Source organism: Candoia aspera, chromosome 1, assembly GCF_035149785.1.
Source record: "Candoia aspera isolate rCanAsp1 chromosome 1, rCanAsp1.hap2, whole genome shotgun sequence".
NCBI lineage: Eukaryota > Metazoa > Chordata > Lepidosauria > Squamata > Boidae > Candoia > Candoia aspera.
Window position 1 is genome coordinate 324,457,389 of NC_086153.1, and position 25,358 is coordinate 324,482,746.

General features: G+C 39.5%; 2 protein-coding genes across 4 annotated transcripts in view; one reads left to right on the plus strand and one right to left on the minus strand.

The window, feature by feature from the left end:
• The window catches only part of FERMT2 (FERM domain containing kindlin 2), an 87,379-nt gene extending 64,037 nt beyond the window's left edge, over window positions 1-23,342 (minus strand). Inside the window, exons 1-3 of one of the 3 annotated variants that reach the window (XM_063290536.1) lie at window positions 23,183-23,342; window positions 21,852-22,020; window positions 1,461-1,694 (exon numbers count right to left, since the gene is read on the minus strand). In XM_063290536.1, the coding sequence (XP_063146606.1) occupies window positions 1,461-1,694; window positions 21,852-22,008 (391 nt within the window). In that variant the 5' untranslated portion in view covers window positions 22,009-22,020; window positions 23,183-23,342. Of the gene's footprint in view, window positions 1-1,460; window positions 1,695-21,851; window positions 22,021-23,030; window positions 23,052-23,182 lie in introns of those variants that run through there. The other 2 variants (XM_063290538.1, XM_063290537.1) reach the window with 2 other exon arrangements.
• PTGER2 (prostaglandin E receptor 2) overlaps window positions 1-25,358 on the plus strand; it is a 449,149-nt gene that overhangs the window by 319,610 nt on the left and 104,181 nt on the right. The window lies entirely within an intron of this gene.

The window sequence follows — 25,358 nt, forward strand, 5'->3', positions numbered from 1 at the left end:
CCATTTGTTTTTCTCTGAAGACAAAAAAGTCACTGTCAAATCTTTATGAGCACTTATATATTTAGAATAGATTTTTCACAGATCAGAAGCCTATCTGGGCAACCCTTGGAAATTAAGGGAATGAAGGAACTCTACAAATTATATTCAGAAAAAGTGTTCCTAAACAAAAACAAAAGCAAAACAGAAAACATTGAAGCATGTCCAAATGGGATTTTAAGAAAATTAAATTACAGCTGCACACAATAGGTACTATTTTAACTCCTTTTCCCAAATGCAATTCCCCATTCTATATTAAGGTAAAGGTAAAGGTTTCCCTTGACGTAAAGTCCAGTTGTGTCCGACTCTAGGGGGCGGTGCTCATCTCCGTTTCTAAGCCATGGAGCCGGCGTTGTCATAGACACTTCCGGGTCATGTGGCCAGCATGACGACACGGAACGCCGTTACCTTCCCGCCGAAGCGGTACCTATTGATCTACTCACATTTGCATGTTTTCGAACTGCTAGGTGAGCAGGAGCTGGGATTAGCAACGGGAGCTCACCCCGCCGCGCGGTTTCGAACCGCCAACCTTCTGATCGGCAGCTCAGCGGTTTAACCCGCAGCGCCACTGCGTCCCTCAATTCTATATTTCTATGAAAAAAGGTTCCATTTAACCCTAAAAAAGCAAACACAGCATTCAATAAAACAGACAAATTAAATCAACAAACTGAATACAAAAGCAACTGAAGACTCAGATTCAAAATGTTCACATTTTAACTTAGATAATAAACCAGTCAATTCTGATCAGCTTGGAAAAAAAAAACCTTTTCAGTTAGGATCTTTTTAGAATGATAACAACTTAAGTGCTGGTACAGCTAATGCTCAGCTTTTCCAGAATGTAAATAAGGACATTTCTTTATTCTAAAAATACACCTTGATACAAATCAAGAAGGTTATTATTAAGAAATCAATATTTTTTCCTATAATTCGCCACCTTATTAACTTGATTCCATGAAAGGAAAAGAAACAGGAAAAAGCTGGATTCACAGATTGTAAAAAGTCACTGTTTAACTACAGTTTATTGAACAAGTCACAATGGCAGCTTCCACATAACATAAATACAAGCCATGATTTTAAAACACAGTGCTGGATTCACACAACATGCTATGCTAAAATGAAGCAAACTTATTATGGCTTAGCTTGATGAGTGAATCCAGCAAGACAGACATGTCAAGAAGTAAAAACCAAGGATAAACTTGAGTACCCAAAGGTGGCAGTACTATATACTCCCATCATTTGGTAGGTATTTTGCATACTGAAAGCTATTCTTTCATTATTTTAAGAGTGCCCAGGAAAGGTGACAAAAGATAGACTAATTTATACTTGCCAGACAACAAAAAAATAGGTAATGAACACAAAGCTATTAAAGCTGGCTGCTTGTCACTTGAAAAAAATAATTGGTTCCATAAACCATAGATACTCACTGAAAGTTTTGCAGATGTCAGATACTGCTTTAAAGACTCTGTCAGAAAAATTCACTTTCACTTTTACATACTTCATGTTGGGAAGCTGGAGTCGCAGCAATTTGTGTTGAGGAGTGAATTGCAACTTTGCATCAGCCTGTATTCCATACTTATCTAAAGTCCAATGTGTTTTAAGGAGCCAGGTTTTCTTCTTTTCCCACCATAAGGCATGGTCAGACCAATCTTTCTTGACATCTAGGAGCACAAGGATACAGAGTTAGGAATTAAAAGAGAAATGGTCAGCAACTTAATTCACAGTGCTTAGAAGATAGGCATTAACAATTTTACTTTTGCAGAGCCATAATATATAATACCAATGATTTTTATTTCACTTATTTATTCCATCCAGCAAATCAGTTATTCTGGCAAAAGACAAGAATGAAATAAGGATTGTTCAATGTCTGGAAGTTTAGTTAACATCAGTTTATTTTTCACACATACCCATGTCACAGCTACAGGCAGTAATCAGCCAATCTTGACTAGACTCAGAAACTAAGCAGGATCTGACTAGAACCCAGAAGACCACCAGGGCAGTAATTAGACTGGCAAATTTAAATAATGCCCAAGAGGTAAAGCTAAATTTCTCTTTCCCTTCAAGTCAAGCTAAATTTCTCTTTCCATGTTGTATAATCATAGTTTCAGCCAATCCCCATAGTGAAAAAATCAACTTTTGGTATTTTGATAATTCCATATACTAAGAATATAGCCAAGAAGGACATATGCATATTAATTAATATGCATATTGATAAAGACTTAAGTCATATTAACAATCTGGTTAACTTCAGCACAAACTGAAGATATAAGTCAAGTCCAAATTGCCTAAGTTAATGTTCCAACATCTGAATTGCATTTCCAACTGCTATTAATAATTCCCTAATGTGTCCCAATAGCAATTGTTCCTCCAACTGGAGGATATTTCAAAATTGAAGCACTGCTACAGAAATGGTGCTCTTCTTTCCCATTGAAGGATACCGTGAGTGTTTCAGTAAATAAAGCTAAACGCTCAACTACATAAAATGCTTTCTGGAAAAGAAAGGTCCTCTAGAAATCCTGAATAGCATTAGTGTAAGAAAAATTCAAAGAGAACAGGATTTCATAAACACAAGACCAGAGAATCCAATATCTTTTCTACCTACCAGATAACTGACCTTACGTGGTGGTACAAGTAGGATATTTGAAGTTAATCCTTCGGTATCGTATAGGTGAAGGCAGCATTTAAGATAAGCTTTATATGACTTCTAATTTGTGATCAAATTGAGTTTAGCTGCTCAAAGCACAATGGCAGTCAGTGCAAATGGTAGAAAATGCTTGCAAAGGGTACCATTAATAATTGTGCGCGACATTCTCAGGGCCTTATAAATCTCAGGTAAACTATACAAAGAATACCAGAAAATCTCAGGTAAACTACAAAGAATACCAGAAAATTGACTCAATACTATAAGGAATTAAAGGATCTTTTATTCTCTTCCCCTCCCCCCAATACAGGAAATTTCTTTAGATATCATGTAGATGTAGACAACCCAGAAAACATACTGTTATATACTATTGTTAACTCATAATCTCTAAATTTTTGTATAGCTCAACTAGACAGAGAAAAAGAAGTGCAGCTGAATTCAGAGCCATCCTACCATTAGGATCATAAATAGCCATGTCATTCTTTAAAAAGAAAAAAGGAATAACTTGGCGTGTGTAACATGGCTAGAAGAAAGGAGCAGCAGCCATAATTCTCAACAGCATGGCATTCTATCATCAAATTAAACAAAGCCAAATATAGAAAAGCATGCAGCATGCAATGAGCCTTGGCCGCTCTTCGAGAAATCTGTCAAGTGATTATGGTGAACTCTGGTCCAAACTTTTGCTTCTCTAAAATATATCAAGGGTGAGGGAATGATTTTGGCACTGCAAGAAGTTGTTTATAACACTAGGCCCCCTACTACTTGAGGTATGGATGTACATGGCAGATTATAAATTAAAAAGCCACTGGCTTTCTTATCAGCATAGTGGGCTACAATTAATATTAAAAGATTTATCTTTTTTTTTACAAAGGCTTTTGACATTGTATTGGGCATACAATGACCTATTACAGAAAAAGGACAAATCTTCTTTCATCCAGGATTAAGAAACTGAGAGCATCCTGCATGATACCCCTCCTACCTATTCCACGTACTGTCTGAATTCTTCACTTGGAAGAGAAGGTCTTAACATGGTTTGTTCAGTTTATATCTATTCAATGCTATGAAGACATGAAAACCAGGAAGAAACTGAAAACTGAAGCTGGGGGCTTTCTCACTGTCCTGCAAGAACATTTTTTTTAAACACTCTTATTAAAATAACTTATTTTTGAAAGAGGGAAATGCTTTATGAGCAAGCCTTTGCTCATGCAACATTTAAATACATGTAAATGACACACAAAAATAACTTACAGTACTGGACTATTTAGTGCTTTTTGTAGGTGGCAGAATTCAATATTATAAAGTGAATCTTGTTAGCCAGAAATGCTGCTGACGACAGCAATACCATTTCTGTCTAAATCAGTTTTAAGCAGACTAGGGAAATTTCATGGAAGACAAGGCTACTTGTGTGCTTCTCAACACAACTGGGGAACATGAGCATTCTACTGCATTCATACCTTGCTTCAGAGATATTGGGGCAGCCACTATAGAAACCAACTACTGTAGCAAGCTAGACCGGCCTTTAGTCTGACCAAGCACTGCTCTTTTGATCTCCTGATTATAGGTTTAGTTTAATATGGCAAATCCGTCAAGCCTGAAGTCTGCTCTAAAAATATACTTGCTCTTCACTATAAAATTTATGTTTCCAGCTAAATAAGGTAACATTTGCTTTCTCTAACATATCCTCTCATAACCTCTCACAGCAGTTTTATGTAGATGTATTTAATTTTGCTTGAACAAAGCTTATATCCTGAAGCTGCAGGCTATAGGCACATCATCTGGAAACTAGTGTCTACGGAACAGCATTGTCTCACTTGTGAGTAAAAGCTAAATTGAACAACTGTTTACCTTGACAGTTGATCTGGAAATACTTAAATAAAAATTGCTCTGTGAATCGGAAACTTCATGTCCCTCCCCCCACCTCCAGTTTATTCCATTGAAACTCTTGACCAAGAAAGCACAACTAGGGAACGGAGGCAGTTTTAAGGAAATGTAATTTCCTCCTGCCCTCTTCCCCAGGCAGATAGGACTTTTGCCAATAGAAGCAGCAGTTGAAGTTCAGTTTTCTTTCTTTTCTGCACAGCTTCCACAGTGAATATCTATAGCACTATGACTAACTTTAGTGCATCTACCAAAACTCTGGTATCAAATGTGGATTGTACGTACCATGCTAAGCCAACACCAAATTTAACAACAGAAGAGGAACAGATCAACAACCCTCCACTGTGGCTTCTGGTAATCCATCCATGGCTAGGAAATCTACAATATCAGGTCTGCACAGGGCTAATGTATTTATGTTTCAAACCTTTATCAGTAATTGCAAGAAGTTATAGAAAGTTAAAACCAGACAAAAGCTGGCAAAAGTTCAGAAAGTTCTAATAGCTGAGGCAAAAAAGAAATGTTGAGATGGCCTAGAAATAGTTATATTGTCAACAGGGGCCAAAGAGGTTGTTCAGAAGGAATATGTTCAGGAAAAGCTTGAAGCTAGTTTCCTCTGTCACAGACAGTCAAAAAGTAACATCAACATTTCAACTTACTACTGAACAAAGATTTCAAACCAGATATTCCTTGACTGATGCATTAATTTATAATTTCAGCAAACTGAGATAATTTATGTATGTTTGCCACCACATAAACATGTCAAAATGAAGTGGATTTCCCACAGGAGAAACAAGGTTGACATTGCAGCTGCATTATAATTAAAAGAATGGAACCTACTAAGCACTACTCCCTGCAGGTCCCTCAAAATGACAGGGCTTCAACTGGAGAAGTAATATCAGCCTTCCTTCCTTATATTCTAAATATATCCTTTAGCTTTTAATAATAATAGGAAGAAAGTGTTTCCCCTCAAACATAAAGGGCTTTAGTAGTACCAATATCCAGGATCAATTGTAGTATAGGGGTCTTCCAGATTATCAGTTTACTGCACATTATCAGATTGCCCAGCTTACACAAAATTTATTGCTCGTCCTGACACTGATATCAAGTGTGGATACATAAATGTTTTTCCATTATATCTCCTCCCTCCTACACAGCCAAATTCTGAAAGTTTCTGATTATAATCCATACATACTGGACCACCTTGCTACCTTATAACAGACTTATACTGTGTTTACAGCAAAGAGGAGGATCATGGGAGAAAGATAAGGAAAGCAAACCTCTAGCCCAGTGATTCTCAACCTTGACAACTTTAAGATGCATGGATTTCAACTCCCAGAATTCCCCAGCCAGCATGCTATCTCTTGTTGGATATCTGAGCCAAGCATACTGGCTAGGGATTCTGGGAGTTGAAGTCCACGCATCTTAAAGTTGCCAAGGTTGAGAAACACTGCTGTAGCCAATTCTTCCTGTGAAAGAGGGCGGGGGCTGGCATTCTCAGGACTCACACATATTCAGATGCAGGGTGGAAGACCTGTGGACCACTGGCAAGGAAAATCACCAATGGCTCTGTCAGCTAACATCCCAGCATTCCTTACCAATGCTTATACAAAGTGCTATAAATGCTAAAACAGCACAAAAGTACTGATTTTTCATCCACACTACCACAGACTGAAATGGTCTACTCAGAGGGGGATGGAACACTGGAGCATGGTCAACTCCTAATGCCCACAGGCAGCTCAGAAGGATACAGTGGTCAACCCTACTGAAGGCTGATGTGTGTAGTTATTCACATATTTCAGCAAGGTTTACAGGAAGAGAACGCTTGCCTGCAATGAGTCAAAGTCAGTAGACAGATTACATGGTCAGGTCACAGTTTAGGGCAGGCATGGGAAGGTTGTGATGGGGTTTCCAGATTTGCAAGTTGCTCTCAAGTGCAGAGAGTCCTGTTTGGATTGGTTGTTCCATATGGAGAATTCCCAGCCAGTGGGTGTTTATATATAAGGCCACTACCAGGTGAGAATCAATGAAGGCTGATACCATTCTTCCCTGGTAAGGAAGCATGCCAAGCACTTCTGTTCTGCTATCAAGAGTGTGTGGTACGTCTGGGGAAGTTGCATGGGAATAGGACCCTTGTCAGCTGACTGTTGACGCAGTCAGCCTCAGGTGCTCAATTGCTTGCCTATTCCTGGGGCTGACATTAGTCCAGCACATCCAAAGTGGATTCTTTGTATCAGAATTCTCCCAGTCTGTGTTCGGTGTAAGAATAATCGCAGCCCCATTGCTTTCTTAATAACTTCCCCTATGAAGGGAAGGTTGGAAATAAGATAGTATTGTTCATACTTGCAGGGACCAGGACTGGCTTTCTGAGGAGTGGATGGGCCAGGGCCTCTTTCAAAGCTGTTGGGATCTCACCTTTCCTCAAAGAAGCATTGGCTTGATTCAGGATCCAGCTCCCAGTCCCCTCCCTAGCAGTTTTCACTAGCCAGATTGGGCAGGGGACCATCCCACAGGTACCAGAGCTGAGATCACAGAGAATCTTGCTACTTCCTCAAGATTCACAGGGTGAAACCTCCCAGATCACTTCACATGTCATCATTGTCATCTCAATAGATTCCATCTGGCTTCTAATCTGAAGCAACTGTGAGGGATTCTATCTACAAAATACTCAGCCAGATTCTCACAGTTTACACCAATGGGTTCTTCCAGTCTGTCCTTTTCTAACAGGCTCTCAGGCATATTATGATATAGTATAAATTTATTGGCTACCCAACTCCATACTAAATACTATGGGCAGATAACAACAAATCTAAAATATCATTGATATTTTATTTCCTTGATTATGTGCCATCAAGTCATTGTCAACTCTTAGTGACCACATCAATATTCTCCATAAAAAATATCATATGACTAATATATTCTAATATACCATTAAATGCTTATAACACAAAACATTTCATATCCATTTCCTAATCAAAACATGTCTCTATTAAACTTTAAAAGTACTTGGTTGATGTAATTCAAATCACGAAAAAAGGAGAAACTATAGGTGATATAGAACACAGTAAGATAATAGTGTAATATATGTAGATTATACATCAAATTAAAATATAAATCTAAAACTTGAATGTTGGATGTTGCACAATTCTGTGTATAGAATTGAAGTATAAACCACAGAATTGCATGGGATCAGAGAGAAGAGGCCTCCCAGGGCCAACCTACCCCTGTATTCCAGCAGTTAATAAAGTAGTCAACAGAACTGCTTCCTGAATTATTGGGAAAATCCCCATATGTTGATGGAAACCCTCCAAATCCATCAGGTGCCTGCAGCAAGCCACCTTAGTCTGTCCTTCCTCTTTAAGGAGGCTGCCAGCTCTGCTTAACCCTACTGTTGTTGTTGTTTATCTGTTCAGTCGCTTCTGACTCCTCGTGACTTCATGGACCAGCCCACGCCAGAGCTTCCTGTCGGTCGTCAACACCCCCAGCTCCCCCAGGGACGGGTCCATCACCTCTAGAATGTCATCTATCCATCTTGCCCTTGGTCGACCCCTCTTCCTTTTGCCTTCCACTCTCCCTAGCATCAGCATCTTCTCCAGGGTGCCCTGTCTTCTCATTATGTGGCCAAGGTACTTCAGTTTTGCCTTTAATATCTTTCCCTCAAGTGAGCAGTCTGGCTTTATTTCCTGGAGGATGGACTGGTTTGATCTTCTTGCAGTCAAGGCACTCTCAGAATTTTCCTCCAGCACCACAGTTCAAAAGCATCTATCTTCCTTCCCTCAGCCTTCCTTATGGTCCAGCTCTTGCAGCCATATGTTACTACAGAGAATGCCACTGCTTTAACTATGCAGACCTTTATTGTTAGAGTGATGTCTCTGCTCTTAACTATTTTATTGAGATTTGTCATGCTCTCTTCCCAAGAATTAAATGTCTTCTGATTTCCTGGCTGCAGTCAGCATCTGCAGTAATCTTCGCACCTAGAAATACAAAGTCTTTCACTGCTTCTACATTTTCTCCCTCTATTTGCCAGTTATCAATCAAGGTGGTTGCCATAATCTTGCTTTTTTTGAGGTTTAGCTGCAATCCAGCTTTTGCACTTTCTTCTTTCACCTTCATCATAAGGCTCCTCAGTTCCTCTTCACTTTCAGCCATCAAAGTGGTATCATCTGCATATCTGAGATACCCTACTGTTACAAGAAAGTAATCATGAGAAAATGTTAATCTGAATGCATATTAGACCATGATAGCAATATTAGGATGATGACATGACCTATTTATACGGTCATATATAGAACCAGTAACTAATTCCAGTATTCTGACTGCTATAATATCCTTATCTATTATAAAGTCTCCAACCTTTTGGGTCAGTGGGCAGATTCTGAATTCTGGGAGCACATTGTAGTTGGTGGGTACTGTGGTTGTCTTGGGGGAAGTGACTGCCTATTCACAGAACAGCTCCTATGGTTACATGGTCAGTCACACAAAGAAAAATCGGGGAGCATGGAGCCTAGAAGACACCAAGAAAGATGTCTCCCACACTGAAGACCCCAGATCTGTCATACTTGGAACACAAAGCTTCTTTTTCCTTGATTTTTTTTAAAAAGGCCATTATTAGGCATATTTAACATAAAAAGTTGTATGAGTATCTTTTGTTGTTGTTAGTTGCCATCGAGTCATTTACGACTCATGGCAACCCTAGGTATAACAGAATGAAATGCTGTTCGTTCTTGCACCATATGACTGACTGTTCCAACGTTTGCATCCATTGTTGCTGTGACTGTTTCAATCCATCGCATTGAATGTCTTCCTCTTTTTGGCTGGCCCTCAACTTTACCAAACATGATGTCCTTCTCAAGCGATCGGTCTTTCCTCACGATGTGCCCAAAGTATGAGAGTCTAAGCCTAGTTATCTTCACCTCTAGGGAACATTCTGGTTGTATTTCTTCTAAAACTGATTTGTTTGTTCTTCTGGCAGTCCATGGCATTTTCAATAATCTTCACCAACACCACGCTTCAAATGCATCAATTCTTCTATGTTCCTTTTAACTTTTACGAAATGCTGCAATCTGAAATTGATCGAACATGCAATCGAGATGCTCTGTTAATTATTGGCGACTAGAATGCAAAAGTTGGAAATAAAGAAGAAGGATCAGTAGTTGGAAAACATGGCCCTGGTGACAGAAATGATGCTGGAAATCGCATGATAGAATTCTGTAAGGCCATTTATTTATTTATTTGCAACACTTTTTTCCAACAACACAGTCAATGACTATATTCATGGACCTCGCCAGATGGATTACACAGAAATCAAATTGATTACGTTTGTGGAAGGAGACGATGGAGAAGCTCAATACTATCAGTTAAGACAAAGCAAGGAGCTGACTGTGGGACAGATCATCAATTGCTCATGTGCAAGTTCAAGCTGAAGCTGAAGAAAATTAAAGCAAGTCCAAGAGTGCCAAAGTATGATCTAGAAAACATCCCACCTGAATTTAGAGATCACCTCAAAAATAGATTTGATGCACTAAACACTGATGACCGAAGACCAGAAATGTTGTGGGAAGACACTGAGAATATAATATGCGAAGAAAGTGAAAGATCGTTAAAAAGGAAGGAGAGAAAGAAAAGATCCAAATGGATGTCAGATGAGACTCTGGAACTTGCTTTTAAATGCCAAGTAGCTAAAGCTAATGGAAAAAAGAATGAAGTAAGAGAGCTAAATAGAAATTTTCAAAGGGCAGCTCGAAAAGATAAGGAAAAGTATTATGATGAAATATGCAAAGACCTAGAGTTATAAAATCAAAGAGGAAGAACACAATCAGCATTTCTCAAACTGAAAGAGCTGAAGAGAAAATTCAAGCTCCGAGATGCTATCCTTAAAGATTCTATGGGCAATATATTAAATGACAGGGGTAGTGTTAAGAGAAGATGGAAGGAATATACAGAATCACTGTATAAAAAAGAGTTAGTCGATGTTCAGCTATTTCAGGAGGTAGAATGTGATCAAGAACCATCGGTACTGAAGGAAGAAGTTCAAGCTGCACTGAAGGCATTGGCGAAAAACAAAGCTCCAAGAATTGATGGATTACCAGTTGAGATATTTCAACAATCAGATGCAGCAGTGGAAGCACTTACTCTTCTATGTCAAGAAGTTTGGAAGACAATAACCTGGACAACTGACTGGAAGAGATCTGTATTCATACCCATTCCAAAGAAAGGAGATCAAACAAAATGTAGAAATTATCGAACAATCTCATTAATTTCACATGCTAGCAAAATTTTGCTGAAAATAATTCAAAAACATTTGCAGCCTTACATTGACAGAGGACTACCAGAGGTCCAAGCTGGATTTAGAAGAGGATGCAGTACCAGAGATATCATTGCTGATGTCAGATGGATCTTGGCTGAACGTAAAGAATACAAGATGTTTACCCGTTTCATTGATTACAAAAAGGCGTTTGTGTGGACCATAACAAGTTATGGTTAATATTATGAAGAATGAGAATTCCAGAGCACTTAACTGTACTCATGTGGAACCTGTACATGGATCAAGAGGCAGTTGTTAGAACCGAAAACGGTGATACCGAGTGGTTCAAAAGGGGAAAAGGTGTGCAGCAAGGTTGTATACTTCCACCCTACTTATTCAGTGTGTATGCTGAACAAATAATTCAAGCAGCAGGAATGTACGAAGAAGAACGGGGTATCAGAACTGGTGGAAGACTCATCAACAACCTGCGATATGCAGATGATACAACTTTGCTTGCTGGAAGTGAAGAACACTTGAAGTACTTGCTGATGAAGATCAAAGATTGTAGTCAGCAATACGGACTACGCCTGAATGTGAAGAAGACGAAGATACTCACAAATGGACCAATAAACAATGTCAGAAGAAATGGAGAAGAAATTTAAGTCGTCAACAATTTCAGTCTACTTGGATCAACGATCAATGCCAAGGGAAGTAGTAATCAAGAAATCAAACTATGTATTGCGCGGAGAAAATGTGCCATCAAAGACCTGTCTAAAGTTTTCAGAAGTAAAGATGTCAGTTTAAAAACAGAGGTGCGTCTGGCTCACGCCATGGTCTTCTCAATTGCCACATATACCTGTGAAAAATGAGTATCTTTTATGCCACCATAAATAGATCTTTACAATGTCTGTTTGGGAAGGGTGTTACGCAGACCAGACACAGTACTTCAGACTGTCCTGCCAGCCTCTGCTCTCCAGTTATTGGTTTTTCTTATGTTTCTGGAGTGAACACCCTGCTACCCCCAAAGCCCTCAGAAGGGAGTGACAACCATTTCTGTACTGCTGCCAAGAAAGCTACATAGATGTGTCTGTATAATAATCACATTTCATTCAAGGGAGGTTTTTTAATCCAAACACAAATCACGGTCCACAATCAGCATAGCTATGATACACATTATTCTTAAGCCTTAGAACCTGGATAGTTAATTGTTAAAACCAAACTTAAGGCTTTGCCAGTATTTATTCTTCTTTGTTTTGCAATCTAACAGACTTTACAAGTCTTCTAATCTTGACCATGCCTTCAATCCAGATGTGACCTTAATGACAGATGAGCTGCTTCTGTACAATTTAGACCCATGTTGTTCCAGTACTAGTATTTAGTTGTACTGGGCCTCAACATCCATGGTAGCTAGATTGACAGTTTCTCAGAGAATATCAATGGATTTTAGTTTTCTCAGGAAGTCTGTGGTATCCTATGCGTAATTTAATAGCATATGATTTAAGGATGCAGTCCATATAATTAACATATGGCTATTATGACTGCCAGTTGGAACAATGGAGTTTCCAGAATTCCATAGTTTACATACTTTAGCTAGCCCATATAAGGCGCCTGACCAGCACTCCTGATATGTGTTTAAATACTTTATAGTTGTGTAAGTTCTTGATATGAACCTGATCTGTCTACTGATCAGACTCATATTATTTCCAATTAGGCAGAGGGAAGCATCTGTAACAAGATTACTTAATACATCTATAGTGGAGCCAAGATAGTGTTAAAGTAATGGTGTTAGGTTCAAATACTATCAATTCCGCTTTCATTTTTCAAAATGTAGGGCTTGCTTACTAGTTATGTATAAAAATGCACTGCCCATTCCAGGAGAAAAATACTCCATGAATGGGCTATTTCATCCATTCTGGAAGTGGTTTCTCTGTTTACAGCAGTGAATATTCTAAAACAGGAAGTTACTTGTGCTGTTCTGGATACAGTCTATCTCCAAATAGTCCTTTCTTTGCTTCTCTTGTTTGGAAGATGGCCTGGTTAAAAAGCTTAACACACATTTCAGATAGACAACTCCATTCTATTTTATTTATTTATTTAAATGTATTGGCTGCCTAACTCTAGTGGACCCTGGGCAGCAGATAAAATTTAAAAAAAAACCTGCAGTAGTTTCAGATCTAGTTTGTAATTAATATTTGATTGGAGCATGCCACAGTTATGCTCCTGCCATCTGCACTGTTTCCAACAGCCTGGGAAACCAGGTATCAATTTTGATTTCCAACAGTGTGTGTATTCATACCACAGCTACCACTTTTGCCTTTATATCCTGTAGCAACTTCCAAGGACAAGAGAAAACCATTTTAGTAGCACACACACTGCATAACAAAAAGTACACAGAATGGGGTGCTTGATGCTTATGGCCAGGCTTTTCCTCCCTTAGTATTTGCCAAATCTGATCATTTTCCTAAAGATGATTTACAACCATGTTCATAATATTTGTGGTAATTTTATTTTTATACCATTGTTATCCTTAAGACAATACGGGTAAAGTGGGCAACAAGTCTAGTAACTATATACTTGAGAATGTGGCTTGGCAATGCAATGCTAGCTGCACCCCTTGTCTGCCTCCATATAGGACTGTTTCTTACATTTCTCTCTGCTTAACTGAGAAGGACCCAAGCACGTTTCAGTGCAAGAAACTCCATTTTCTTTTGGCACAATTGTGTGGCTAAACCTTTAGTTCAGAGAAAAGTCTCCTCTAGTTTGGGGAAAGACCACGATGTACTTTTAGAATACAAAGAAAAAAAAAATACTGCTAACTTTCCTGGTTAAGTCCCTGGTATAACAATTCAGAGTCTAAGATTGTTAAAAAGATTGCGATCTTTCAGACCAAATAAGCTCAAATACTATTTTTCAGTATTTTTGTTACAATAGGACAAGAATATTTTATACTTTTCAAGCAGTTAATTTTTAAGCCACAAGATAATAACTGCTGTCTACCTAGGAATTAAATAAGTGCAAATGAACTGACAGCAAGACTAAGAGATAATTGGTACCTGTGGGAATCTTTTCTGATAACATTTATCATACTCATTAGTTCAATTTCAGGCCATTCTTGAATACAGTACTTTGAAATTAGATTACAACTGTGGGCCTTATCTCTATAAACATAAGAAAAAATACAGCTAAAACGTACATATAAAATGTAAAACTTGCATGCTTGTATGGTTCATATTACTGCCTGATAAGTTATGACTAGGAAAGAGAGGAAGAAAGTATATATTTGTCAGACAATTTCAACAGTATAAGCTATTACGTTAAATTCCATTTCTGTGACTAATCCAAAGCAGTTGTTTAATTCTTCAAGTTGTGGTAAAGGAATCTATAATTGAAAAGGCGTGAAGATTATTTAAAGCAAGATGGAAAAAATATTTTGAATCAGTTTATATCATTCTTAAGCAGTAATATTTAATAGTAATCTTAGAGAGGAAAAATTCAGCTCACTACAAATGTGTAGTGAACAAAGAAACATTTTTGTCCAAGGGCAGACCAGTTACTAGATCTGCTTTGCAGTAAATTCTGTCATTTGAATGAGAATGCCAAACTTTCTGTGTCACTTCCTGTTCAGAAAGGACATCCATAGATGCTTAGCACATAAAGTCATTCACCTTATTTAAAGCTTGTTTGTGAACATGTTCCATTTGCTTCTACTCTTGCACTTGTAACAAACTATAACCACAGTTCCCCAAGGGAAATTTTTTTGCAAAAGAATACTTGTAGAAAATATAGGCGCATTCAATCACAGGTTTTAAGAATCACGCAATAAAGCGCTAATCGAGGATGTGATTTCAATTTTACTCAGGCCTTGTAGAGTGCATTTTCTCTCACTGTAATTATAGACAGTTTAATAGCAATGGAATAAAATACAACAGAGCAATTCTGCAAGTTTAGAAAAAACAGACTTTTCTTTATTGCTATATAGCAAAAGAAGCTGGGTTGTCACACTTAGTTGTGTACATGGCTCATATAAATATTGATGACATGTAATTCACCTTAACTGTCAAAACCTCTGAATTATTAAGACAGTTGCATTGAACCCTGGTTCATTCCTGTGCTAGCACTTGGAATCTATGGACTGAAAGCTCAACAGTCCATCTGTTACAGATCTTTCCTATCATTCATGACTGTCACAAAGAAAATAAATTGTTCCTCAAAGCAACGATTATCTGGTTGGTAGGATTCCAAATTCTGTTTGGCCAGGAAGCCTTCAGCCTTGGATAGAGCAATACAAGCAAGAAGATTACACTAAAGGAGCTCACTTATTTTGATATGTGTGGCAGGATGGACTGTACTAAAATTGTAGGCACCCTTTAAGTGCTTTCCTTCCCCTTTAAGCCAAACACACCTCAGCATAAGGAGGGCTGGGAGATGGTTAAAAGCCCTGGGTTTGGAATAGCTGGGTGGTGTGGGTGTGTAGGAGAGGGAGAAGACAGAAGGAAGGGAGGGTGAGAGCAGCAGTCAAGGGTTGTAGCAAAGGTAGACAAGGAGCAAGTGAGACTTCATCCTCTTAAAGGAGAACTGGGTTCTAAAGGTAGTAAAGAATTGTTAGTAGTGTGTTATAGTAATAGAAATAGAATAGTGATAGAATAGCTTAGTGACCTACATGTATTAGAACAGACATAGTTAGAGTAGTAATAGTGATAGACATATACGTTAGTTGGAAAGAATTGTATTAGTTGGTCACCTAGGTAAGAAAAAAACAATTTTATACTGTAACTAGTAGTTTTATAAGTAAAAGAAACCCCCCCCCCACATAAAAGGAGTGAACAAAAAGTATTTGTGTGCAGTGTCTCATTGGGAACATCTTGGTGAGTCTGAGTAAACAACCCTTGGGTATCAAATGAACCTGTGACAGTATGGTAGTGGGGACTGAGGGTATTACACCTCTCAACACTGGCTCTGGTGGAGATACAAAACTGTCTTCCATGTGGCATGTGAGATGGTGATGGAAGGTACTTCTATCCCAGGGTTTCTTGACCAGGGTTCCGTGGCACCCTAGGGTTCTGTGAGAGGTCACTAGGGCTTCTCTGGGAGATCACGATTTATTTAAAAAAACATTTCAAATTCGGACAATTTCACATTAAAGAGGTAAGTTTCATTCTTTATTTCTAGTTTAAGAACACTGTTAATGCATATATACAGGCCTACCCATGAAATGAATATAATAATTTTGTAACTTCTAGCCTATATTTGAGCCTGAATGTGCAGGGGTTCCCTGAGGCCTGAAGAATATTTCAAGGGTTCCTCCAGGGTCAAAAAGTTGAGAAAGGCTGTTCTATCCTAACAGCAGAGGGGGGAAAATGATTTTGGTAGAAACACTTGCAATTGCCTATCAATCAGAGCACATAATGCCTGACTTATGTGGAAGTTGGAGATAGTATCTGTTCAGAGTAATAGGCAGTTGGGCATTCTTTGGGGTATCCAGTTTGGAATGCTGTTCCTTCAGCCTCTCCCCTACCCCATTTTTACTTTGCTCCTAGCTGACCCTCTGCTGGTATATTTAAAAAAAAGGCTGCAGAAGCACTTCATCCAATAGCCTTGTCCGCCTCTTTAATGCTCCCAGCAAACAATTAATTGAAGGCACTCAGTTATGTGCAATCCCCAAAAGCACTACTATGATTTTTTTTTCACTTTTTCAAATTGCAGTCACCTACTGAACAGCACAAACTATTTATTTTGAGCTTGTGATCGTTTTAAAAGTCTCTTGAAATTAAGTAGGAAATGGAGGAAAAAGGAGACAAAACGGGGAAAAAGGAAAGAAATCTCCAATCTGTCTGCAGATCTTCCTATATAAAACTTTGAATATGAGCCAAAACTCAAAAAGAAAAAAAGAAGAAGAGTGAAGGGAAAAGTTATAAGAAAAAAATGATTTATTTAAAGTTAATATTTAAGAAAAACAGCAACAGTGATAATTTGAACAGCACTGTTTTTATTTATCATCATGGCTTAAGGGAAGACACTGCAAATTCAGCTCAATGAATTTGCAAGTCCTACTACTTCCATTACTGTAAAACCTCAAGTGCAATACAACTGGTAAATCAATAAGGTTGCATTTTCCTGGTATTCAGAATATATAATAGAATTTATTATGAATAAAATACTCCGTAAGTCTTCGTTAAAACTGAGGGATGCAGAGATATCAGCCATTTAAAAATGTTCATTTCCTGAATTTTCTTCTCAAAAGAAAAATTAGAACTTATTGTCTTTATTTTCTAGAATTTGAAAGGCATTCAAGGAAAAGATTCTATTATATCTCTAGGGATTAAAGTCAATGAACTATATCTAGGAAGTTAAAGACCACAAATCACTTTTGAAGCTGCATAGGAACTGAAGCACACATGCTATGGACAGCAACCTCCACAGCAAACCTGTTTTACATGAACACAAATACTCCTTATCAAAATGTTCAGAACCAGAAAGCTGAACAGGCATGGAAACAGAATACACAAGGAAGAAGATTTGTGCTCCTAAATCCATTCAGCTTCTCATATCTGAGAAGCGGGGGAAAAAAGCTAATTAACAAAACTTTTAAGCAGAAGACAAATATCCAGCTGTTTAGCAACCTCTTTTCTATGACTGATACCAAGGATTAGGCATGCAAGGAAGAAAGTGGAAGGTAATGTCTCTCAGTGTGTTCCATGCAGAGAACTCCAGGCCAAATGATGAAGTTTAACTTATTAATGAGTAGTAGATGAATTCTTGCTTTCTGAACTATGCATGCCATAGCCAACTTTTTTTAAATAGATTATTCAAAGAAAGTGAAGGAAAGGCTTGCAGTACTGTTTGTCCCACCGTTCATTACTAAGTGCTGATTTAATTCGGCTTTTTCAAAATTGGGCAGTACCAATGTGATCAGGACAACAGAAAAGCTAAAATGTAAGTAGAATACCTGTTCTTAAAGTCCATGCTACATATATCCAAAAAACAAAGAAAAATTCAACAAAATTACCTATCAAAAACCCAAATCTCTGATCTCATCAGGTAGAGAATACAAATGAGTGAGATTCTGGCAAGCATTATTAGGAAGTGCTCCACAATTACAGCATCAGCTGTTAAAGGAAACTTAGTTTTGTATCCATCAGTAATAAAATAATCAACATTTCTTTCAAACAGTCATCTAGAACAACCAAACCTTTTACCTCAATCCCTATAACAAAATATAAGATGGAAGCATGAATCAACAGATGTTTTCACGTTATTTTAGCAATATGGGGCCATTCATATTAGCAACATCCTATGCCTACAGCTACACTTAGAACTATACAAATTTGGATGAGTCCTTGCTATTTATCACCTGAGATACATCTCTGTTCTCTTAAAACACCATAGCTCATAGTAAGAGAACATGGGAAATTTACTCCCCACATATTTAGGAGAGCATTATGATGCCTTTTCCTATTGTAATGATAAGGTCCATTATACAGTATATGCACCTGCTCCATGTAAATAATTCAGCATCTTGTTAATAACATGCTTAGAATCAGTCTTTAGTTAGATATGAAATATGCTACACATCACAAATGAGCAAAGTTATAAACTACAGACGGACAGTTGGAGAAGTGACCTCAATGCTTACAGTACTTCCATTTTTATTAGAAGTTTGTAAAGATGTTAGCAAAACCGGTTTATGCCATTAACAAGAAGATGTATACAGAGTACTTCTATTCCAAACACATATTGCTATCTCAAGACTTTTAAGAATAATTTGATAAACAGGATATACTAAAAAGACAAAATAAAACCTTTCAGAGAGTTTGCAGTTTTGTTTTAAAGGTCAGTACAATGAAAAATAGTTTAATCTATTAAAAAGATAGATGTTCTAGCTAACATTATCCATTGCTAGCATAAATCTCATGACATATTTACTTGCATGGTATTCTGAACTTTTTAATAGACTTGCTATAATTTAGAATGTGACATATATTCAGATTATCACTGTACAGGCCTGTCTTGTTTACCCCAACATGTTCTGTTCTAGGATATACTGTCAAAGCAAATGCATAATCAGTCAAAAGCAAAGAATAAACAAAAAGAGAATACAGAAGCTGCAAATATCCCTAGATTAGATTTTTCACAGTAATGTCTATTGCAGAGTAGTGTATACATCTTAAGCCTCAGATCCAAATGAAACAGCAAAGACCACTGATTTTACAGTATGTCTATGCTATTCACAAGATGAAATAACCAAATTCTGAAATCTCTGCATTACATAATGAATCTCCTAATTCCTTTCTGCCTCTTGACATATCAGAATAGGAGGTACAGACTGAGCCATTAGCATCCACAAATTAAAGGATATATTTGCAAATTAAAGGCTGTATTTTAAAGAAGCCACCCCTTTTAGCATTTTGCAATTCATGGATTAAATCAAAGCAGCAACAAAGTTTTGAAGAATTGCTTTGCTTTTTCCCTTCTATGTATTACACACTCCTATCCCTAATTTCTCAGTTTGAGCAATTAAAAAACCAACTCAAGCAACAAAGGAGCAACCTTTACTATTGAACTTCTGTAATACATATGTATTTTATAATGTAGCAAGCAGTGAAATAAAATAGAAGATTTTTTACTATCTGAAGTCAGAGATTAGACTGTTTGGGGGGAAAAACTAAAAGAGCTATTAAATAGCTAGCAAGCATCATTGTCCTGAAATATCACATAAAATGGGCCAGATTATTTTGCTTCTGAATTGTTCTCAACCCAGCTGCAAAACAGTTTCAAGAATAATCTTCATGAGCTGCTTATTTATTATTTCTTTACTACAGTTTATATGCCACTCAATTCAATAAGACTCAAAGTGGCTCACCCACCCCCCAAAAAACACCAATAAAATCAAAACCATTACAGTAACAAAATGAAATAGTGCTATAAGGAACAGTCTCAACATTCAAATCCACAGCAGTCTGAATGAAACTGACACAAAAATACATTTCAGCTTAACAGCTACTTTTCTCTCTTCCAGATTCCACCCTACACTTATGAAAATTATATGCCGAAATCATCAACAACACTCTGATTTAATACTATATACTGGCATATATGAAAAAGATAATATTTAAAAATGTGTAGCAATTGAATAAAACTGAATGCTGACCCCACAATTAGTTCAAGCAATTTTTGACTTTCCAGTTCTAAAATCAAATCAAACCTAAATAAGGCTCTTTCATACAAACACAAGCTTCCCTTTGAAGCAAGTATTTATATCTGCTTTTCCTTCCTTATTATATCAGTATAAAATGTTAATACAGTACAGGATGGGAGGAGGGGTTAACTGCACCAAAAATTATTTAAGTGGGTAAGTAATCAACAAATCAGTTCTTTATATAGAACCAAAGATGCGCTAGAGACCAGGTAGGGATTGTTTTTAGCACACCAAGCAATTTCAGATGTATTTTAGCAGAAGGAACACTTTAGATTACCAACTGTATATATCTCAGCATTTGGTATCAAGAGAAGAATTTTAGTACTTAATATAGTACGCGCTGCTCAAGATTGAAAACAGGGTGCAGAGTAACTGAGTAACGTACATGTACTTCAGTGAGATCCTAACCTCGAAGACATAGCCTATGTCACGTCAAACAAATATGATATATGCTGTATGATTAATGCTGGACTAAAACCTCAGCAGCCTACATAAGAGGCAGCAGCCTTAGTAGTAATAGCAAAAAGTTAAGGCCATGCCCATCAAAGAATGCCAATGATTCAGTGATTTAATCAGAAGGTTTGATATATTGGATGGAAGAAACTGTTAGTTGCTGCAGGTATAATTATCTGTGAGACTGCAATATAAGCCATAACACCATCAGACTCAAGGTCACTTGACTAAGGAAAGTGGTCACCTCCACACACTTCAGAAAACCAGAATTAAAACTTTGCTACAGCAGCAAAACCTTCTTGCAAAGGGGTAAATATTTTTGCAACAATAGACAAAGATTCTTCTTACCCAGCAGTTAGTCTTTTTAGAGTTAAAGTGAATATTTTATGTGCCAAAAGATAGAAGAATAACTACCACAATAATAAACTGTTAGAACTTTTTCATTACACAATCTTCGACAAACTTTTCTTAATTTTCTTTGCAATTAGAAAAGTGTAAGCAAAATTGCTTTTTACTTATGCCACATTGTGATACTGAGTTAGTTCAGAACCCGTCTCACAGAAGAACAGAACATTTGAGGGTAAAGAGGCAAACTGAACCAGCCACAGCTCTTTGCCATGGCATCCCAAGGATAGAGTAATATTAACTGTAGCCTCTAATTAAAAGTTCATCAAAGCATTCATAATATAGGGCATGGTGCCTGCCCTATGGAACAGCCTACCCCGAGATCTGGAGGATCTGACCCTCTCAGCCTTCCAGAAGTCTGTTATGACCCAGTTCTACCTTAGGCATTAGGGCCAGGATGTTAGAGGAGCCCAATATACATATTTGATTATGTGAACTTGTTATAGGGTGCCTCAAGTTTTTTTTCCCTTGTATTAGATTATTTTTAACTTTGGTGATGGCATATTTTAGAACAGCCTGTTCTAAATAATTAAATATATTTTTCGGATGGGTTTAAATCTGTCTTCAGATTTAAGCACATACGTCACAGCATATATCACATATATCCATTTAGCTGTTCTAGTGTTAAATAAATGAGAAATATATTCCTAATAATTACTGAAATTAAAATCTCAAAGATGTGGGATCATCTAAGGACCTATGCTATTAGCTAGGATAATACTCTATCACTGGTCACTGTATTTCCCTATGAAATCTGAACTTGCTACTACTCAAGTAGAATGTTGTAGAGAAACTCAGGGCCATCCTATGAAGCAAGGAAATACACAGCAGCAATTATAATATGCCAGTATAGACAGATTCAGCAGTCCTGTTACATCCTGTGGGCTGCCTGATGATCTCTTTCAACAAGTTCCTCTAGCAAAAAAATAAGCAAATATTCATTCCCCTATCCAGCATTTAGAGAAGCACCAACATTATAATTCCTACTGTCTATTGCAACTTACCAAGTTTTTCCACCAATTTCAGCATGACGCCACCAATATGTATTTCCCCAGTGACTCTCAGTGTTACATCTCTGTTCAAGTCTGTGACATGCACATTTAACTCCCACGTTCCATCAGCATAGCAGCCATCTGGCATCCGTATACCGTCCAGAGCCATCGTTAGTCCTTCCTGCTGAAACAGAGGAAATGGCATTCATTTCATTAGTTAAGCTGAAGCTTCATGCTCACAGCTCATGAGCCGCTCCCCTGCTTCCCCACTCAAGTGAAGAAAATCACAGCAATGAGGAAAATAAAGGAAGAGAACAGGAAAAAAATATCCAAGGAAGGGAAACAAACTCCCTAAAATCAACTCTGAAGTAACAAAACTGAGAAAGTTCCCAACTCAGCTCAATTTACTTAGGAAGGCAGTTGGGGGAGGGCGGACCCAGATTGCAGATTTCCAGCTGCCCAGCAAGGGCTATGTAAGCTTAAAGGGAACATAAACTGAAGCCTTATTTAGCTTCAACTTGTAGGTATGTTTAAACAAAGATTCCCTTCTTCAGGATCTTATCTGTCCTTACAATATGTTAATGAGACAAGTCCCTTTGACCCTGAAGTTCAGGATTCATATTCCCTCTAAGATCTAACTACTCAAGAAAAATTGACTAATTCACCACAGCAAACACATCCTTTCAGCCACAATAACCTCCATGATCGCCTACTGTTCAATACTCAACCTACAGAACATAAATACATTCACTGTTGTAGACAGATTACATAAACATCTTAACAAAATAACATTTTAAAGGAGCACAGGTAAGTGACTCTACACAGGGAAGACAAGCTTCTTTTCCAAGGGACAAGAGAAAGCTAATTACTCAGATTAGGTAGGGGTGAAGTCGGCAAGGAAGAGAAAGGAGCGATGGATGTCCCCATCCAAAAATAATGCTCAAGGAGGAGGATGTGCCTGTTGGAGCTAGGATCACAAAGGCTAACCTCTCAGGTAAGCAAAAGAAAAGAAGTCTTGAAAAAAAGAGTGGAAAGGAGGGGAGTGAGAAGAGACCGAAAACAGCAAGGCTGAAAGCGCGAGCGAGCGTTATTTGCATGGGAGAGGGCAGAGAAGGCAAGCCAGTCACCTCAAAGGGGACTAGGACCCTGAAGAGGGCACGAACCCTCCAAACAACCCCCCAGATCCCTCACCCTCGCCACCCGCGCACGGATCCCCTGAGGATCCCGCTGGGGCGCTGATGCCCCTGCGCCCACCGGCCGAGCAAGGATGACGTGGAAGCAGAGGAGAAACGAAGGAGCCCCGTCTTCTTTTTCCGCGCGAGGGGAAAAGCCCCCGCCCGCACCTCGCCTCCCTTCAAGCGGCTCCCCGGCTCAGCTCAGCCTGTGCGCGTGCGGTGCGGTCCCCCCGGCGGGGCTGCGAGCGCGACGGAAAAGCCCCCGCCGCCGCTGCCCTCTGCCTGCCTCGCCCGAAGCGCCGCTCCGCTTCTCTTCCCCGCCCTGCGGACGTAGCCAGGACGGGAGCCGCCGCCCCCGCCGCCCCCCGAAGCCTTCCCCGCCCCCCGGGGGCGCCGCCTGAGGGGATGGCGACGGAGGGGAGGGGGAAAGAGGGAGGACTGGGCGGCGAAGGAGAGGGAGGCGCTGGCCTTTTATGGAAGCCAGGACGGAGGAGCAGCGGGGCAAGGGGCCAACATCCGGGACTCCCCCCGCCAGCGGACGCGCGGGAAAGCGGGGAGGGGGAGGAGGGGTGGCTGGGGTGAGGGAGGAGCGCGGAAAGCGCGGGAATGGGGCGCGGAGGCATCTCCCCCTCGGGAGGGGCGGGGGGCGGCTGCCCAAAGGAGAGGGGAGTCTGGCCTCTCGCCCTCCTTGGGAATCCGAGAGGGGTTGGCATCGCGCGCTCGGTCCCTCGGCCGTCGAAGATCGCGGCCTTCCCCAACGTGGTGCCCTCTCGGTTGTGGGTTTCCTCTCCCAACCACCTTGCGTTGGACTACAGCTCCGCACATGCCCAGCCAACAGCCACGCGCGCTATGGGCAGTGGGATCTGGCACAGCCGGCGGATGCTTGCCAAGCTGAATTAGGCATTGGGCGGCTGAGCACCCGAGTCGGAGTCGGGAGATGGACGGCGGTGCAGGGACCGTCGCCTCCGATCGCCGCGTCTGGAAAGTCAAGGGCGGAGGTGGGACTGGCATGAACCCGGGGGGCATCCTAAGCCACAGGACCGGTTTTACCGTGGGTGATGCACTGACTGTACCTCGTATCCAGAGGCAACAGATGTTTAATTATTTTAATTGATTATGATTTGCTGCCGCGGGTGTAGAAATAAAAGCCACACCTTTAGCTACTGTGCATCTCGATCAGCACTTTTTGGTTCTTGGGTTCACAGATGTTTAACCTGATCATTGCCTTAACCTGTTTTATCACTTTGCATAGTATATGGCCTTCCAGAAAGCTCTCAAAACATGTTTTTTCATCAGACCAGGGGATTCTCTGACAGCAGAGAGCCAGTGCAGTGGCTACATCACGCATAACATTCTGATTTTGTCCCTCCCGTGGTCGTGGCTTCAATAATTAATTTAATTGGTTTTATAGTATGTGTAAATTGTTGGTGATGTTGTACACCACCCAGAGTCACCTCCTGTGAGATGGGTGGCCATATAAATTTAATTAGATAAATAAATATTGAATCATAACCAAATGGTCAGAGATCTCACAGCATACCAAGTGAGGGGTTCTCATGCATTGCTCTGCTGTGACCTCCTAAATGATGCAGGAATTTGTCTAACCTCTCATGCATACCATTAGTAATTTTTCTGGGATTACGGCTAGGCAGAAATAAATATACTGCTTATTTTTAACCACTGAATTTTAATGTATGCATATTACAAGGGTTCTCAGACTTCGTAGGTTTGTGCAGGCAAAACCAGGATCAAAGCCCAGAGTGAGTTTTAACAGCAAGCCTGGGTAGATATTTTTTTTTTAATGTGACCCTCCCCCAATTGCTCTCAACCCCGGGGAGGCGTGACCCACAATTTGGGAACCCTGCACTGAGCCATTTGAAAAAAAGGTTAACATTAACCAAGTTTACCATTGTTGCTGCCTACATTGGCAACAGATCTTGGGATAGATTTTTAACTGGCCGGCTCGAGCGTGTTTTCGAGCTGTCAGGCCTGGCCCAGTTGTGGAGAATGGTCTGTGGAAAGCCAATGGGGTCCCAGAGAGCAAACAAGCCCAAATCAGCAGCAGGAGCGATTAGACTTTGGACCTGGATGCGTGGAGGCATTTCTGAGGGGGTCTGAGTCAGAGTGGAGTTGTTCCTGCCAGTGGGAGAAGTGGGCAGAGGCCACAGTGGCTGTGAGGGTACAGCCCAGAGTTTGCCGTGAAATGTGTGTCCAGGGAGGAACAACTTGTTCTGCTGAACTGTGATCCTGCAAGTCAGAAGGGGTCAGAGTCCTGGATCAGCAGGGGCAGTGGCTGGAATGAGAGCAGATCCCCATGGCAAGATGTAATACTGGTTTTAGTCAA